Source organism: Myotis daubentonii, chromosome 14 (genome assembly GCF_963259705.1).
Source record: "Myotis daubentonii chromosome 14, mMyoDau2.1, whole genome shotgun sequence".
Classification (NCBI taxonomy): Eukaryota; Metazoa; Chordata; class Mammalia; order Chiroptera; family Vespertilionidae; genus Myotis; species Myotis daubentonii.
In genome coordinates, this window is record NC_081853.1 from 51,915,347 (window position 1) to 51,932,889 (window position 17,543).

A 17,543-nucleotide genomic window follows, 5' to 3' on the forward strand; every position below is an offset into this window, starting at 1 on the left:
AGACACAGTCTCCAACAAACAAAAACATTTACAAAAAAAACAGCAAACCCTGGAAATGGGGTAGAATATGATCTCCACAGTTGCCATATTAATCAGATTTAAATCTCCAGTTTTCAACAACAACAAACTTACAAGGCATTTAATGAAACTGCAAAGTATGATCTATTCAAAGGGAATACATAAGTCAACAGAAACTGTCAGTGAAAAAGACCTGAAGGCAGATCTGCTATACAAAGATTTTAAAAGAGCCGTCTTAAAGATGCTCAGAGAAGTAATGGATGCTGTACAGAAACCAAAAAAAACAATGTCTGAACAAAATGGAGCTATTAATAAAGAGAGAACACCTAAAAGAAACCAAAAAGAAATTATGGAGCAAAAAGTACAATAACTATACTGTGACATGAAAAATTCACTGGAAGACTCACTTGCAGATTTGAGTTGGTAGAAGAAAGAATTGGTGATCTTGGAGATAGGGAAGTGAAAATTAGCAATATGATGAATAGAAAGGAAAAGGGCTGAAGAAGAGTGAACCAGAGCTGAGGGAGTAGTTAGACACCAGTAAGTGGACCAACATGCACTTTGTGGGAAGTCCAAAAAGAGAAGAGAGAAAGGGGCAGAGAGAGTATTTGATGAAATAATGTCTGAAAACTCCCCAAATTGGATGAATATAAACATCAAAGAAGCTCATTGACCACCAAGTATGAAAAACCCTAAAAGACACATTATAATCAAATTTATGAAAGCCAGGGACAAGAATCTTGAGAGCAGCAAGAAAGAAATGACTTGTCACAAGGGATACTGAATAATGTGGTCAGCAGATTTCTTATGAGAAACTACGGAGGCCAGAAAGCAGTGGGCCTATATATTCAAGTGCTAAAAGAAAAGAATTCTCAACCAAGAATCCATTATCTGATAAAACTTCATCAAAAGTGAGGGATAAATAAGACATTCTCAGATAAATAAAAGCTGAGGATTATGTTTCCACTTGGCCTGCCCTGCAAGAAATGCCCAAGGGAGACCTGCAAAGCGAAATGAGAAGATGCTAGACAATAACTCCAAGCAGGATGAGGAAATAAAGACCTCAATAAAGGTAAATACATGGGCAAGTATGAGAGCTGTTATTATAAGTATTACTGCAACAGTGGTTTGTAGCTCTACTTTTTGTGGTTTCTACATGATTTAAGAAACTAATACACTATTGAAAACAGTAATTGGTCTAAAAGTTAGTATTACAGTAACATTAGTTTATAAGTCCATCTTGTCTACATAATTTAAGAAACTAGTGCTTTTAAAAGAATTGTTCATTTATGGTTTTGAACACACAATGTATTAAGATGTGCTTTTGTAACATCAGTAATCAAAAAGGGTGGGAACAGGACTATAAAGGAGAAGCGTTTTTCTGTCTTGAAGGTAAGTTGGTATAAATTCAAATTAGAGTGTTATAATTTTAGAATGGCAAGTCTAACCCCTGTGGTAGCCACAAAGAAAATAACTGTAGAATATAGACAAAAACCAACTAAACACAAAACACAAAAGTAACGTAGGAAATGAGGGACAAAACTATTAGATATCAGGAAAATAAATAATACAGTGACAGAAGTTTCTTCATATCAGTAATTGCTTTCAATGTAAATGGTTAGCTCTCCAGTCAAAAGACAGAGATTGACAGAGTGGATAAAAAAAACACATGATCAACAAACAAACAAACAAACAAAACACATGATCCAGTTATATACTGTTTATACAGGTTTTCCCACTACCTGATGTAGAGCACTTTTATGAAATCTTTCGTAAGCCAAAATGGCATAAAGCAAAGAGAATCTCCTGCTTTCAGAATGTTAACTTTAGCCACTTGATCTCACAAAAAACCTACATTGGTATAGTAATGGCTTTTTTTCTGTAAACATGAAAACCTTCTTCAGGTTTCTTTTAGTTAGTGAAAACAGATACTCATGTAGTCTTTCGTATTATGCAAACTAGAAAGTGGGGATACCTTTATTGTTAAAATGTCAGTACTACCCAAAGTGATCTACAGATTTAGTACAATCACTATAAAAATCCCAATGATTTCTTTCTTCTTCTTTTTTTTTTTTTTTGTAGAAATAGAAAAACCTATCCTAAAATTCATATGGGATCTCAAATAACCTCAAATAGGTAAAACAATCTTGAAAAAGAATGAACAAAGCTGGAAGAATGACATTCCCTGTTTTTAAGACTTATTGCAAAGCAACAGTAATAAAAGTAGTATGTTATGTATGCCCTGGCTGGTATGGCTCAGTGTTTGAGCCTTGACCTATGAATTAGGAGGTCACAGTTTGAATCCTGGTTAGGGCACATGCCCAGGTTGCTGGCTTAATCTCCAGTAGGGGGAGTGTAGGAGGCAACCGATCAAAGATTCTCTCTCATTATTGATGTTTCTATCACTTTCTCCCTCTTCCTTCCTTTATGAAATCATTTAAGATATATATATATATTTTAAAAAATAGTATGTTATGGGCATAAAGATAGTCAGAGACAGATGAAATAGGAAAGAGAGCTCAGAAATAAACCCTCACATACAGAGTGTGGCAAGAAGAGGTTTATGGTTGTTTGTATGGAAAAATACAATAATCTATAATAATAAAAGGGTAATATGCTAATTAGACCAGACATCATTCCGGGCATCCTTCCAGACAAAACCAGGGCTGGAGCAACGCCTGGGTCCTGGGTGCCTGCTGGCGGCCGGAGGGAAGCCCCGGTTCCGGGTGCCAGAGGGAAGCCGGTGCCGGCAGCTGGGGGAAGGGAGGCCTACTCTTGCACAGATTTTGTGCATCGGGCCTTTAGTTAATAAATAATAGTGCAAGAATAAATTGTAGTTCTCATACTCACAACTGTAAATCTACTTTTGCCCACCCTGTATATGGTTAAATTGTTTTGACAAAGATACCAAGTCTATTCAAGGACAAATGGTGATGAGAAAACTGCATACTTTCATGAAAAAAAATTAAGTTGGACCCTTATCTAACACCATATACAAAAATTAACTCAAAATGGATCTAAGATTGAAACATAAGACCTAAACAATAAAATTCTAAGAAGAAAACATAGAAAAATAGTTTTATGACATTGGATTTGGCAATGATTTCTTAGAAATGATGCCAAAGGCATGGCTTAACAGAAGAAAAGGTAGACAAATTGGCCTTTATGAAAATTAAAAATTTTGTGCGTAGACACTACCAAAAGAGTAAAAGGCAACCCATTAAATGGGAGAAAATATTTGCAAGTCATATACCTGATAAGAGGCTAATAATATCCAGAATTTACGGAGAACTCCTAAAACTTAACATCAAAAAGAGCAAGGTTTTAAAAAATGGATTTGAATAGACATTTCTCCAAAGAAGATAAACAAGGGGCCAGTAAGTACTTGAAAAGCTGCTCAACATCACTAATCATCAGGGAAATGCAAATTAAAGCTACGAGGAAATTTCACCTCACATCCACCAGGATTGACTATCAAAAGAAAACCCCCAAACCCAGAATATAACAAGGATATGGAGAAATTTGAATCCTTGTTCACTGTTGTTGGAAATGTAAAATGGTACAGCTGCTGTGGAAAACAGTATGGCAGTTCCTGAAACATTTAAAAATACTATATGATCCAGCAGTCCACTGAAAGCAGGGACTCAAACGGATATTTGTACACTCATTTTTATAGCAGCATATTCATAGTGGCTAAATCATGGAAGCAAACCAAGTGTTCCATCAATGAAATAATCAGTACTCAAAATGGTATATACATACAATGGAATATTATTTAATTTATAAAGGAAGAATATTCTGATATCCTACAACATGGATGAATCTTGAGGACATTATGCTAAGTGAAATGAGCCAGTTATAAACAGATAAATGCTGTATTATTCCACTCATATGAGGTACTTATAGTCAGAATCATAGAGACAGAAAGTAGAATGCTGATTGTCAGGGCTGTATGGAGAGGGCAGTGAGGAATTATTGTTTAACTAGAGGCCCAATGCATGAAATTCGTGCAAGAGTAGGCCTTTCTTCCCCCGGCTGCCAGCACCGGCTTCCCTCTGGCACCTGGGACCCGGGCTTCCCTCCAGCCCTGACTTTGTCTGGAAGGACGTCTGGTATGACGTCCAGTATGACTCCAGTCTAATTAGCATATTGCCCTTTTATTATTATAGATAGACTAGGGGCCCGATGCATGAAATTCATGCAAGGGGCTCTGCCCTCACAGCCGTGGCGGCTTGCCTCAACCCTCGCAGCCCAGCTTCGCCTGGAAGGAAGTCCAGGAGGTCGTTTGGCTGTCCGGTCTAATTAGCATATTATGCTTTTATTATTGTAGATGAGTATGCAGTTTCAGTTTGGGAAGATAAAGTGAAAAGAATGGAGTGGAGCAAGGAGGAAAACCTAAGACTACGATGATGTGTCGGGGTGGAGAGGAATGGAATGAAGGACCTGTTCAGCTGTGTTTTAATTTGGTCCAGAAGTTCCGCAGAGGCTCAGCTTAATCTCTAGGTGGCCCAGGTCTGCTGGGACGTGTCCTTTTTGCTTCTTGTGTAGCCATGCCCGTGCCCCTGGCCTTTGTGTTTCTCTACTTGAGTAAAATTTGCTTTGTTCTCACATGCACAAAAAAGTTTAGCAAGAAGAGCAGAAGATGTCATGCTGTTTGCATATAGAACTATAACTACATTATATTATTTTCCTATTTATTTATGTTATTTACTGTACTTTTAATGCCTTGCTGTTATTTTCTCTGTTTCAGACTTTGGTGTTAGTGCTTTTTTAGCAACTGGTGGTGATATTACCCGAAATAAAGTGAGAAAGACCTTTGTTGGAACCCCTTGCTGGATGGCACCTGAAGTTATGGAACAGGTACTGTGTGTTTTACTTTTTATTTATTTTTTATTTAAAAAATATATTTTACTGATTTTTTTACAGAGAAGAAGGGAGAGGGATAGAGAGTTAGAAACATCAATGAGAGAGAAACATCAATCAGCTGCCTCCTGCACATCCCATACTGGGGATGTGCCTGCAACCAAGGTACATGCCCTTGACTGGAATCGAACCTGGGACCCTTCAGTCTGCAGGCCAACGCTCCATCCACTGTACCGAACCGACCAGGGTGGTACTGTGTGTTTTAAAATGGTTTAGGGTTTTGTTATGAAATTGAAAAACACTGAGTAATGTTTGCTTCTGTTGGTATACTAGATTAGGTTTGGGAAATACACATATTTGATCTTTGGTTAAGACTTTTGTCCTCCTTTAAAAGAGAACTAAAAAAAACAAACAAAAAAACTAGAACTTTACAAAGGACATATGCAACTAGGATTTATACTAAAGACAACCTAAGGAATAATATAATGAAGACTGGTTTAGTAATATTTTTCTTAGTACAAATTAAATGACCTAATCTTTTTTAAAAAATATATTGATCTCAGAGAGGGAAAGAGAGATAGAAACATCAGTGATGAGAATCATCTATTGGCTGCCTCTTGCACGCCCCCTACTGAGAATAGAGGTCGCAACCTGGGCATGTGCCCTAACCAGGAATTGAACCCTGACCTCCTGGTTCATAGATCAACACTCAACCACTGAGCCACACCGGCCAGGCAGTATGACCAATTTTGTATTTTTATCACAGGTGTTTTTCATATGGAATTCATTAACCTTGCTTTTGTTTACCTATATAATATTTCTTTAAGTGAATGTACCATATTTAACGATTTTCCATTGTTGGTGAACATTCATACAGTTTGGTTCCTTTTTTTTTTTTCTGTTCCCAAGTATGTTTAGCTTTTGCCTACTTTAGGTTATATGATTGGTTTAAAACCTATGAACACTTCCATGGTTCCTGACACATATTGGAAGCTACTTTTTATTTTTATTTTTTTTATTATTATTTTTTTTATTCTCACTGTTTCTCTTTTGGAAGCTACTTTTTAAAAGTGCTTTTAGGGTGGTAAAGGTAATCCTGTTCATCTCTCTGTTTCCTACAGGTCCGAGGGTATGATTTCAAAGCTGATATCTGGAGTTTCGGGATCACAGCGATTGAATTGGCCACGGGGGCTGCTCCTTATCATAAGTATCCGCCAATGAAGGTGAGGCTTATACCCCAAGTACTACCCCAGCTCCTGTCCACACAGTTCCATTTCAGAGCCTTTCTTCATTTGACATTTTTACTCATGGAATTCTGCCCTGCATTCCTTCTAACTCCTGGAGCAGTTAAAATCTGTAGTAGATATTTGGTATTTAGTATTGAATGACTGTACATTGTAGCGGTCCTCTTTATATGATGACTGTCCATCTCCTGACACTAACTGGTTTGATATTAGGGTCTGATGCCTCTCATTTTAGTGTGTGTTCCGTACAGTCACCTTTAATGGGGATGAACAGCCTTACTGGGGATGGTGATCGTTTCTACTTCATAAGGTTGTTGGAAGGGTTATGAATTAATAGTGGTTATAGCTGACATTCATTGAGCACTTATTTTTCCAGGCACTGCTTTAAGTGCTTTTTATATCTTAAATAAGATAACCCATGCAAAGTGTTCATGTGCCATACATATGTATTATTATTTTTTTTAAATATATTTTATTGATTTTTTTACAGAGAGAAAGGGAGAGGGATAGAGAGTTAGAAACATCGATGAGAGAGAAACATCGATCAGCTGCCTCCTGCACACCTCCCACTGGGGATGTGCCCGCAACCCAGGTACATGCCCTTGACCGGAATCGAACCTGGGACCTTTCAGTCCGCAGGTCGACGCTCTATCCACTGAGCCAAACCGGTTTCGGCCATATGTATTATTTTTAATATTGGATAAAAGTTTGCTTAGGACACTAAGCAGCTTTTATTAAAAGCCTATTATTATTTCCTAATGTAGTCGTTACCTGAAGTGTAGTCATTAATCCTGTCCCTAACATTAGTAACAGAATGAGTATTTTGTGTTTAAGATGGTGCTGCCAGTACTATTGGTAACCATTTTTATCTATGTGACCCTTTAGTTGTAATATGCACATGAATTCTGTTTTGTTTGCAGTTATTGTTTATAGTTGTTTTGTTTGTAGTTATTGTTTATAGTTCTTCTTGCCACTTTATAAGATATTCTATGACTGTTTGAAATGGCAGACCACCATTGTGAATTGTTATATTGATATTATTCACACCTGTATGATTTTGGTGTACTGTAGAACCTCTAAAACAGTGGTTCTCAACCTCCTGGCCCTTTAAATACAGTTCCTCATGTTGTGACCCAACCATAAAATTATTTTCATTGCTACTTCATAACTGTAATGTTGCTACTGTTATGAATTGTAATGTAAATATCTGATATGCAGGATGGTCTTAGGCTACCCCTGTGAAAGGGTCATTTGACCACCCAAAGGGGTTGCAACCCACAGGTTGAGAACCGCTGCTCTAAAAAGATGTTATTCTGTTCCCTTTAAGGATCTAACAATGTGGAGAGGTACAAAATCAGTAAAAGATTATTATGAAAAAACCTCTCTCTCTCCATATTCAAAACATATCCTATATAACAAAAGGGTAATATGCAGATTGACCAAACGTCAGAATGACCAGTTGCTATGATGTGCACTGAATACCAGGGGGCAGATGCTCAATGCAGGAGCTGCCCCCTGGTGGTTGGTGTGCTCCCATGGGGAGCGCCGCTCAGCCAGAAGCCGGCTCACGGCTTTCGAATGCAGGGAGAGGCTCCTGCCTCCACGGGGGCTCCTGGACTGTGAGAGGGTGCAGGCCAGGCTGAGGGCCTCCCCCCCTGAGTGCACGAATTTCGTGCACTGGGCCTCTAGTACATATATATTGACCTACATGTTTGGTGGGTGCAATTTTGATTCTGTGAAAGGTAAGTGATGTTTAAGGTCATAGTTTGCCTAACGGTTGAAGATTCCTAGGAGAAAGTGGGTATGCACAAAACTTTTTTTTTTTTAAATATATAACTGTAAGGTGGGAGGCTGATTTTAAGCAAAAAAAATAAAAAAATGTTATTTTTATTTATTTTAAACTAGAGGCCCAGTGCACAAATTCATGCACGGGTAGGGTCCCTAGGCCTGGCCAGCGATAGGAGTGGATCGAGGCCTTCATTTCGTGCTGCCCCCTGGTGGTCAGCACACTTCATAGCAAGCGATCGAACTCCTGGTCTCCTAGTGAACTCCCAAGGGGACACTTTGCATATTAGCTTTTTATTTTTTAGTGTTGACTTTATGTGTAGAAAAATGGCTTATGCTTTTATAAAAATAGTCAAACAGTATAGTAAAAGAATCACCCAAAGTCCCATCACATAAAAATGACTTTCATTACTTGCATCTCTGTGCATTAAGCTAGTATGTTGCCATGAAAGTCCAGGAAGGAACAGATGGACAGGATAGTCAAGATTGTCAGTTGCTGCGGGGAAAGTAGGAAGAACGAGAACTAAATAAAGCTCCAGCTTTGTTATCTAGGACATCATTAGTGATTTTAATGATAGAACTATCTGAGGAGTTCTGGGAAGAGAAGGCCAGATAACAAGGCATCAAGTTGAAAGAGAGCCATGAATAGGTAAAGTCAGCAAGTTCACACTCTGAATTTTGCTATGGTTTTAATTTTTTTAAAGGTAGTTTGGCAGTATAGGAGTGGGGACAGAAGACATGAAGAAAGGAGTCCAATTAAAGGATATATAGTGTGGATACAGTTGAGCTCTAGTAGGCATAGCATCTGGGAACTTCCTGTAGGATATTGTTTATGTGGATAACTCTGGATTCTGAACAACTGGTCTAAATGTGAACTTCTGGAAAATAATATCTGCTCGTATGTCGGGGGTTGTCCATATTAAAATGTCGTGGCCACAGCATTTAATTTTACTTTACTGAGTCTTTAGAAGTTTTTGTTATATTGAAAATCTTACAGGTTTTGATGTTGACACTGCAAAATGATCCTCCTTGTTTGGAAACTGGTGTTCAAGATAAAGAAATGCTGAAAAAATACGGAAAATCATTTAGAAAAATGATTTCATTGTGCCTTCAAAAGGATCCAGAAAAAAGGTAAATATCAGATAAGGCTTACTTTTCTCTTCATCTAATATGTTACTAGGAATCACATACATGCACAGAGAATTATTTGTGCATATGAAAGAGAGATGAACATACAGAGCAGCGGTTCTCAACCTGTGGGTTGTGACCCCTTTGGGGGTCGAACGACCCTTTCACAGGGGTCACCTAAGACCATCGGAAAACACATATATATAATTACATATTGTTTTTGTGATTAATCACTATGCTTTAATTATGTTCAATTTGTAACAATGAAATTGGGGGTCACCACAACATGAGGAACTGTATTAAAGTGCCGCGGCATTAGGAAGGTTGAGAACCACTGATATAGAGGCTAGAATGAGAAGGTTCAGAGTTGTGTGTATGTAACAGACACACACATACACATATGTATACAAATCTACATATATGTACCTATGGACTTTATAGGAAGGATTAGAAAAAATGTGGAAGATAAAATATTCAAGGAAATAATAGCTGAGAATTTTCTAGAATTGATATACCTATATCCTCCGGTTAAAGACCATCTCCCAAAATTCCAAGCAGCATTCCCCTTTTCCACTTGGACACATGGTCATGAAACTACAGGACAGTGAGGCAAATAGAAACTCTTAAATGCACCCTGAGGGAACAGATTACCTCCTGAGGAATGGCAAGTAGACCATTAGCCACTTCCCCAATAATAACAGTTGATGCCAGAATATACTGGCATAATGTTGAGAGAAAATAACTTAACCCAGAATTCTCCAACTAATCAAATTAACATTCAAGAATTAAGCATAGAATTAAGATATTTTTCAAAGATTAAGTTTTTCAGTCATGTTTTAGCACTTAAAGAACTCTTATAAATTGTATTTAGAAAGAAGGAAACGATCCTAGAAGAAAGGAATAAATTATAAGAAGCAATGTTGTGCAAACTATCGAACCTATTGAAAACTTGACTGAATGAAAAAATAGGAATGGTAATGACTGTTGTCAGTGTGCATTTATTCTGTCTGTTACTCTTTATAGAAATCCTGGTTCTCAAGCTTGAGTGCACATGGGAATCACCTGGAGAATTTGATCAGCTAATGATCCCTGGTTCCACTCTAATTGGTGTGGGTGCAGCCTAGGCATCAGGATTTTTTTCAGCTCCCAGATATAATGCACGGCAACGTTTAAGAACCACTGTTTTTAGGGAATTGACCAGGTGATCCTGAACCTTAGAGAAGTGATTTGCTCAGAATTACATGGTAGGTGTGTGGTGTAATCAGGACCAGGCTCTTAAGTATAGAATTGCTTGTTCTTTATTCTCAGCCATACTCAGTTAAAAATTTGTCAAGTTGGTATGATGCCTTTACTCAAAGGAAATAAGACTCTGCACAGTTGAGTAAAATTGAATTTAGATTAAATTTGGAGAATATTAAGTGTAGAGTATTTTTAAGTGAAATCTATTTTTAATATGTTAATAAGTTGAAGGCTAGCAAGCAGCCACATAGCAAGGAGCAGAGGACTTTGTGAATTTAGATGTATTTTTTTTCTTTTAAAAATATTAGTTTGATTGTTGACACTATTATAGATGTCCCCATTTCTTCCTACTTTGCCTAGCTCCACCCAGCACCACCCTGCTCCCCAACCCCCTGGCCGTCACCACACTGCTGTTGGTGTCTAGATGTATTTTTATGCCGTGTTAAAGTAAACATTTTCTAGCCTACTTCTTGGGAAATAATATTAAATAGCAAATGTATTGGAAGCCACTGAGAAATCATGCTTCCAAAAAGAAATTTCACCTAATGACTTTGTCAAAGAACCTACAATAATTATTGTCAGGACATTTCTACATGAGTTTTTATTCTACTTAATGTCTTATACCAAGTTTATCATAGTTTTCTCAGCTTTAAAGATAAAAACCCATATTACATTTGAATTAATTATAAAAGCTTTCTTTTCTGGTTTTAGACCAACAGCAGCAGAATTGTTGAGGAACAAGTTTTTCCAAAAAGCAAAGGTAGGAATTTCTAACTTTTGATATTTGTGTTCATTTTCTCTTCCTCAGTTACCTAAAGTAGGTTCACTGCTCAGAAGCTGTACTATGTTAATATGGTTGTGTTTAGAAGAATGGTAGTAGTAGATCAAAGAATTGCAGAGGCTGCCATTTATACAGTCTTTGGTAATTTAGATACCTGATTTAGAATAAGTAAATTTATTTTTCATATAAATTAATTTAAATGTCAATAGATTAAACTTATAACAGGAACAATGAATGTTAAATTTTGCCATTATAAATATAATCTATGAAAAATACTGAACTCTCATTTCAGGGTTGACTACTAAATTACTAAACATCTCATTTCCTAAAGATTTCTGATAAGTGGGAATTTACTATATTTGGAAGTATCGGACCATGATCCCAAAGGACATAGGGTATAAAGCAAACTTTTCATAGATAATGGTTCCTAACAATACACTAAAACTCTGTGGCACCTTATAAACCCTTGTTAGCAGTATCCGAAGGGAGCTTCAGAATAAAAAAATGGAAGCGTTTCTTGAACTTCTTTATAAAACATTTAATTTGTCACATTTTAATTTGTGTCAATAAAAACTTCTTTGTCAATAAAAACTTGTTATAAGAAAAAATACTTATTTTTCCTCTCCAGAATAAAGAATTTCTTCAAGAAAAATTATTGCAGAGAGCACCAACCATTTCTGAAAGAGCTAAAAAGGTGGGTATTTAACTCGGTTTTCCTGGCAAATTGCTTTGAGTCGATTTACTTTTGCATTTTGAAGGTAATACTTTGCTGCCCTGGCTGGTGTGGCTCAGTTGGTTGAGCGTGGTCCCATGAACCAAAAGGTCACTGGTTCGTTTCCTGGTCAGGGCACTTGCCCAGGTTGCAGGTTCGGTTCCTGGTTAGGGTGCATATAGGAGGCAACCAATTGGTTTCTCTCCGTCTCTCTCTAAAAAAAAAAAAAATCAATAAAAAGTAATACTTTGTTAACAGTCTGAGTATTACTCATTTTCTTTCAGCCCTTTCTTTAGCATTCTTTGATACATTCATTCAGTAAATATCATTTATCTACTGAATGCCTACACATTACTCTGCTATCTGCTGTTGATGAATGAATTCTACACTGTGTTAAATCACTATTTGCAAACTAGAGTGAGTTGTGAGGTTGGGCTCTTTTCCTCACACCATACAAAAGTATTGAAGATACCTCTTCATATCCACTAGGAGGACTAATAAAAAAGATAGACAATAACAAATATTGATAAAGATGTGGAGAAATTGGAACCTCACACTTTAATGGAAGTGTAAAATGGTGCAGCTCCTTTAGAAAGTAGTTTGGCAGTTCTCCCAAAGGCTAAACAAAGCTGCCATATGACTCAACAGTTCCACTTCTTGGCATGTCTAAGAGAATTGAAAACATGTACACATAAAAATATGTACACAAATGTTCATAGCAGCATTATTCATAATAACTAAAAAGTGTAAAAAACCTGAATGTCCATCTACTGATGAATGGATATGTAACATGTCATGTATCTGTTTAATGCCATAAGAAAGAATGATGTATTGATACATGCCATAACAAGCATGAGCCTTTAAAAAATTATGCTAATTGAAAGAAATCAGTTACAGAAGGCCACATATTGTGAGATCCCACTTATGTGAAATGCCCAGACTAGCAAATTTATAGAGACAAAGTAAATTAGTGGTTGCCTAGGACTGGAGGGATTTTAGAGAAATAGGCAGTGACTGATAATGAGTATGGGTTTTGGAGGGTGGGGTGGGAGGAAGTGATGAAAATAATCTAAATTTCATTGTGGAGATGGGTTCACAACTCTGAATAAAATGATTAAATTATATGCCTTAAATGGGTTAACTGTATGGTATATGAATTATCTATAATAATAAAAGCATAATATGCTAATTAGACCAGATGTCCTTTCAGACGACCTTCCAGATGAAGCTGGGGCTGTGAGTCGGGTCCTAGGTGCCAGAGGGAAGTTGGTGCCGGCAGCCGGGGGAAGGAAGGCCTACTCTTGCACGAATTTCGTGCATTGGGCCTCTAGTATCTCAATAAAGCTGTTACTGAAAAAAAGCATTTAGAGAATTGCAGCACCACCAACATAAAGCTCTTAGAAATTGAAAACATTATAGAATAAATGAAAAAATTCAGTACAAAAGCTGTAGAGTCAAGTTTAGGATGTTTCCCAGAAAACAGAGCTAAAAGGCCAAGAAATAGGTAACAAGAGAGAAAAGACAAGAACAGTAAAAGGATCATTTAAAAAGATTCAACAGATGAGTAAAATGAATTCCAGAAAAAGAGAACTAAAAAGAAAACAAAAAAAACAGAAGAAAGGAAATTATCGAATAAATAATTCTGGAAAAATTCTAAAATTAGTGGTCATGAGTTTCCAGATTGAAAGAGCCCAAGTATCCGGCACAATGAATGAAAATAGGCCAACGCTGAGGCCCACCGCCATGATCACTCAGAGAACTGGAAGCAAAACGCTTGTCGGAGAAGGAGGAATGATCACAGACAGGAGCAGGAGTCAGAATCAGGGTCAGGAGTCAGAACGACCTCAGGAGCGCTTCTGGCAACCAGATCACAGTGGAGCAGTTACGCTCAACATGTTCAAAGGAAATAATTTCTGATCCAGACTTTTTCTTAACCAGGCAAACTGTCAGTGAGATGCAGAGATGGAATAAAGATATGTTTTAGAAATGCATGGCTTTAGCCAGGCTAATGGTGGGGAAAGTGCCTAAACTAAGAAGAGGGAAGTCACATGATCCAGAAAGCATGGTCCTCTGGATGATGGTAGAGGGAGATCAGAAGTACTAGACCTGGTGTGAAACCTTCCTGGGGGAGCAGATGAGGAGGCTCTGGTGGGAGTCTTCCTCCAGAAGATGACGCTGATACAGAATACCTACTGTGCATGAATGTGCTGGGAGGAGACGTACATAGCTGGGAGAGAATCGAGGGATAAATTTGACAAGTACACAGACATAAGCAAATATTAACTCCAGGGAAAACAAAAATGTTATGCAGGAAAGAAAAGTAATTATAATGCACAGTAAGGCTCAGCCATATCAATTATGTAATCAGGTTATGTAAACACTGAATATTGATTTAACCAAAATAATATATCTTGAGAAAAGAGTAGAGGGGTGGTAATAGGGTTAAATTCTCAACTTCCAAAGTAGGAAGTCCAATAGATAATTCCTAAAATAAGAAAATGGGTAATAATGAAACCATGTTACATAGAGAGATGAAAATACAATCCAAAAGAATAAGCTAACGAGTTGAAAATGGTTGCTTATGATAAATAGGATGAAAGATAGGAGATTGTTATTTTTCTTAACAAAATTTACACAGCTATAAGGCTCTTAAAATTGTACAGGTATACTTGTGATTTTTAAATAAAATTATGACTTCACATAAGGACTTGGATGATGTTCGATTTCAGAGCATAGAAGTATAGGGAAAGTAGTGGTTGTGAGTAAAGAAAGAGTGGAGATTACGAGCAGAGCTGAGCCGGCGAGGGCTGGAGGATACTTAGAGGAGAATGATTATCTGCTGGGTTGAAGTAGTATAAGGAGAGGAGAATATGATTGACTTTTCTATATAATAAATGTCAACATTAGCATAACTTACGTCTCTCTTCCAATGAGCAGGTTCGGAGAGTACCAGGTTCCAGCGGCCGTCTCCATAAGACAGAAGATGGAGGCTGGGAGTGGAGTGATGATGAGTTTGATGAAGAAAGTGAGGAAGGGAAAGCAGCAATTTCACAACTCAGGGTAAGTTTTGTGAAACTATATGCTTCAGCCAGAGCTCTATCTTTCTGTCTGAAGCCTTTGAGATAATACTGCATTCTATAATTCTGGTCACCCTACCCACCTAAAATATAAAAAATCCAAGTGACAGAATTTTCTTGAACAACTTATCAATATCAGGAGCCCAATTGATTTTACATGGAGAAGTGAACTGGCAGGTCTGTTTAAATATGATAATATTTGGGGCACATACAAATGACCCAAGCCTAGAGATGAAAACTGCAGTGTCCAGGATGAACGCACATTGGGGGGGGATTAATGGCTAACTATGCATTGCACAGAAAAGATTAGTGAACTTGAAAGACTAATAGTAATAGAAGCTTTGACCCTGAGGCCTGCTAACCTCCTATCCGAAGAGTAATAGTGCATCTCATCTCTTCTTATATCTACTTGATATAACCTTGTTGATCATGATGATGTGTGTATGCTAGTTTTTGCTAGAAGCAGTGAAAATAGTCTTGTTTTCATTTGTTGTATCACTGTTGCCTAAATTTAATACCTGAAGTGATTTTAGGGCTCACCCCCAAGAATAGGAAACAAACACAAAACTAAATTTATAGACTATTGTGATGTCTGAGATGGAAAATAGATCGGATGGGAATAGCAGCAGATTAGACACTGTACAAGAAAAGATCAATGAACTTGAAGGCTAGCAATAGAAACTGCTAAATGAAACTGAGGAAAGGATTTATAAAAAATGAAGAGAATCAGTGAGCTAATACAAACATTAAGCAGCATAATATACATGTTATTGGAATCTCCAATGTGTGTAGGAAATATTAATGTTTGAGGTCATTATAGCCTTGACTGGTCAGAACCTTTTGTGGGAGGAGCAGTGGCTAGTGGTATATCTTTGCCTGCTTTTAAGAACGAAGGCTTCTGGGGGAAATGGCTGATTACAGGGCTTTCACAGATAATATACAAGATGAATCTGGAATACCTTCTTTTGTCACAAAGTAAATATTTTTTATTAAAACAAAAAAATCATAATAATAGATGAGCCTGGTTCACGGATCTCCCAGTGGCCAAATCAGCGAGAATTTAACCATTAAAACCATTAAGTGCAGTAATAATTTATAAATAATTTATTAAGTCCACAACAATAAATGGGGGAAAGGAATGGTTTTTTTCATTGTAGTGAACTGCCATGCCAGTGCTGACTGGTAAATGTTGAGGAGTGTTGTACAGGGAGAATTATCATTTTACAGCCACCATAAAGCAGTCATAAAGATTAGATCAGGCAAGGATCATCAACAGATGCTAAGTATAGGAGAATATTTTGATGAGCAAGATATTTACATGGTTTTAAAGTGTTTCTTCACTGAGTGCCTTTTAGTTGCAAAATACAAAATAGTTCCTGCATACTGGAGAAATCAAAAATTGCCCTGAGTAGATGATTAACATCACTAACGAGGGGCAGACGAGCACATGCTTCCCTAAGATATGAAACCCTAGGAAGGGCACAACACTGTAGAATTCCAGCTGTGAGTTCATATAATTAGTCTAGATCAAGCGGAACCATCAGACAAACACAGATCAGGAGCATTCTATTCAAATAAAGTGTGTGGGGGGTATTCTTCAAAAATATTTATGTGCCAGATAGAAGCAACCTAAAGAGACATGACCGCTAACTGCAATACACAACCCTAGAGTTTATCCTGTACTGGAAGAAAAACAGGCTATAAAATGAGGTCTGTTGAAAAAAGTTGGATTATGGACTATCAATAAAAGTACTATTGTTAAAGTTACTGAAGTTGCTAACTACAGTAGTGTTATGTAAGAGAATATCCTGACCGGTTTGGCTCAGTGGATGGAGCGTCGGCCTGCGGACTCAAGGGTCCCGGGTCCGATTCTGGTCAGGGGCATGTGCCTTGGTTTCGGGCACATCCCCAGTAGGGAGTGTGCAGGAGGCAGCTGATTGATGTTTCTCTCTCATCGATGTTTCTGGCTCTCTGTCCCTCTCCCTTCCTCTCTGTAAAAATCAATAAAATATTTTTTAAAAAAAAGAGAGAGAGAATATCCCTATTAAGAAATACAATAACTATTCAGTGGTAAACAGCTATTTATTAATAACTATTATTATCTATTAAAGTGAAAGTGAGCATTGAAACAATAAAGCAGATGAGGAATAAATACTATTAATAGGTGAATCTGGGTAAAGGGTACACTGGTGTTCTTTGTATTGTTCTTTATGTAAGTTTGACATTTTTTCCAAATAATAAAGTTTTTTGTTTTTTTTAACAAGGTTTGAGGTTGGCCATATACTTGCTGTGATACATTAGCTATTAGCTAGACCTTGATTCTCCTTAATAAAATGGTGATGAGAATTTTAAAACAAACCCAAACTGACGTTTTAATTAGTCTAAATCCATATTTGGTAATTTACCATAAATTGGTATTTGTTTAGAGATAAAGTTTTTGTTTTTTTGTTCCCCAGTAGTATCCAGAATTACTACTAACTGTTTTGATTTATTAAATAACTTTAGCTTAGATTTTCATATGATAGATTATAATTGGTTTTTCAATTTTGGCTCTAGAGTTTTCTTCATTAAAGCCCATAATCATAATTACCCTGTGTTGAGAATTATTAAATATTAGCTTGAAGGTTGACATTTGGTCTGGTACATTACACACATAATATGTTCATAATTAGTAGAAAGTTGTGCTTTGAAAAATG

General features: G+C 37.1%; 1 protein-coding gene across 1 annotated transcript in view; it reads left to right on the top strand.

The window, feature by feature from the left end:
* Window positions 1-17,543, top strand: part of OXSR1 (oxidative stress responsive kinase 1) — a 69,848-nt gene that overhangs the window by 38,332 nt on the left and 13,973 nt on the right. The window contains exons 6-11 of the mRNA XM_059664411.1: window positions 4,769-4,878; window positions 6,003-6,104; window positions 8,908-9,041; window positions 10,989-11,037; window positions 11,687-11,752; window positions 14,708-14,830. Of these exons, the coding sequence (XP_059520394.1) occupies window positions 4,769-4,878; window positions 6,003-6,104; window positions 8,908-9,041; window positions 10,989-11,037; window positions 11,687-11,752; window positions 14,708-14,830 (584 nt within the window). The remainder of the gene's footprint in view (window positions 1-4,768; window positions 4,879-6,002; window positions 6,105-8,907; window positions 9,042-10,988; window positions 11,038-11,686; window positions 11,753-14,707; window positions 14,831-17,543) is intronic.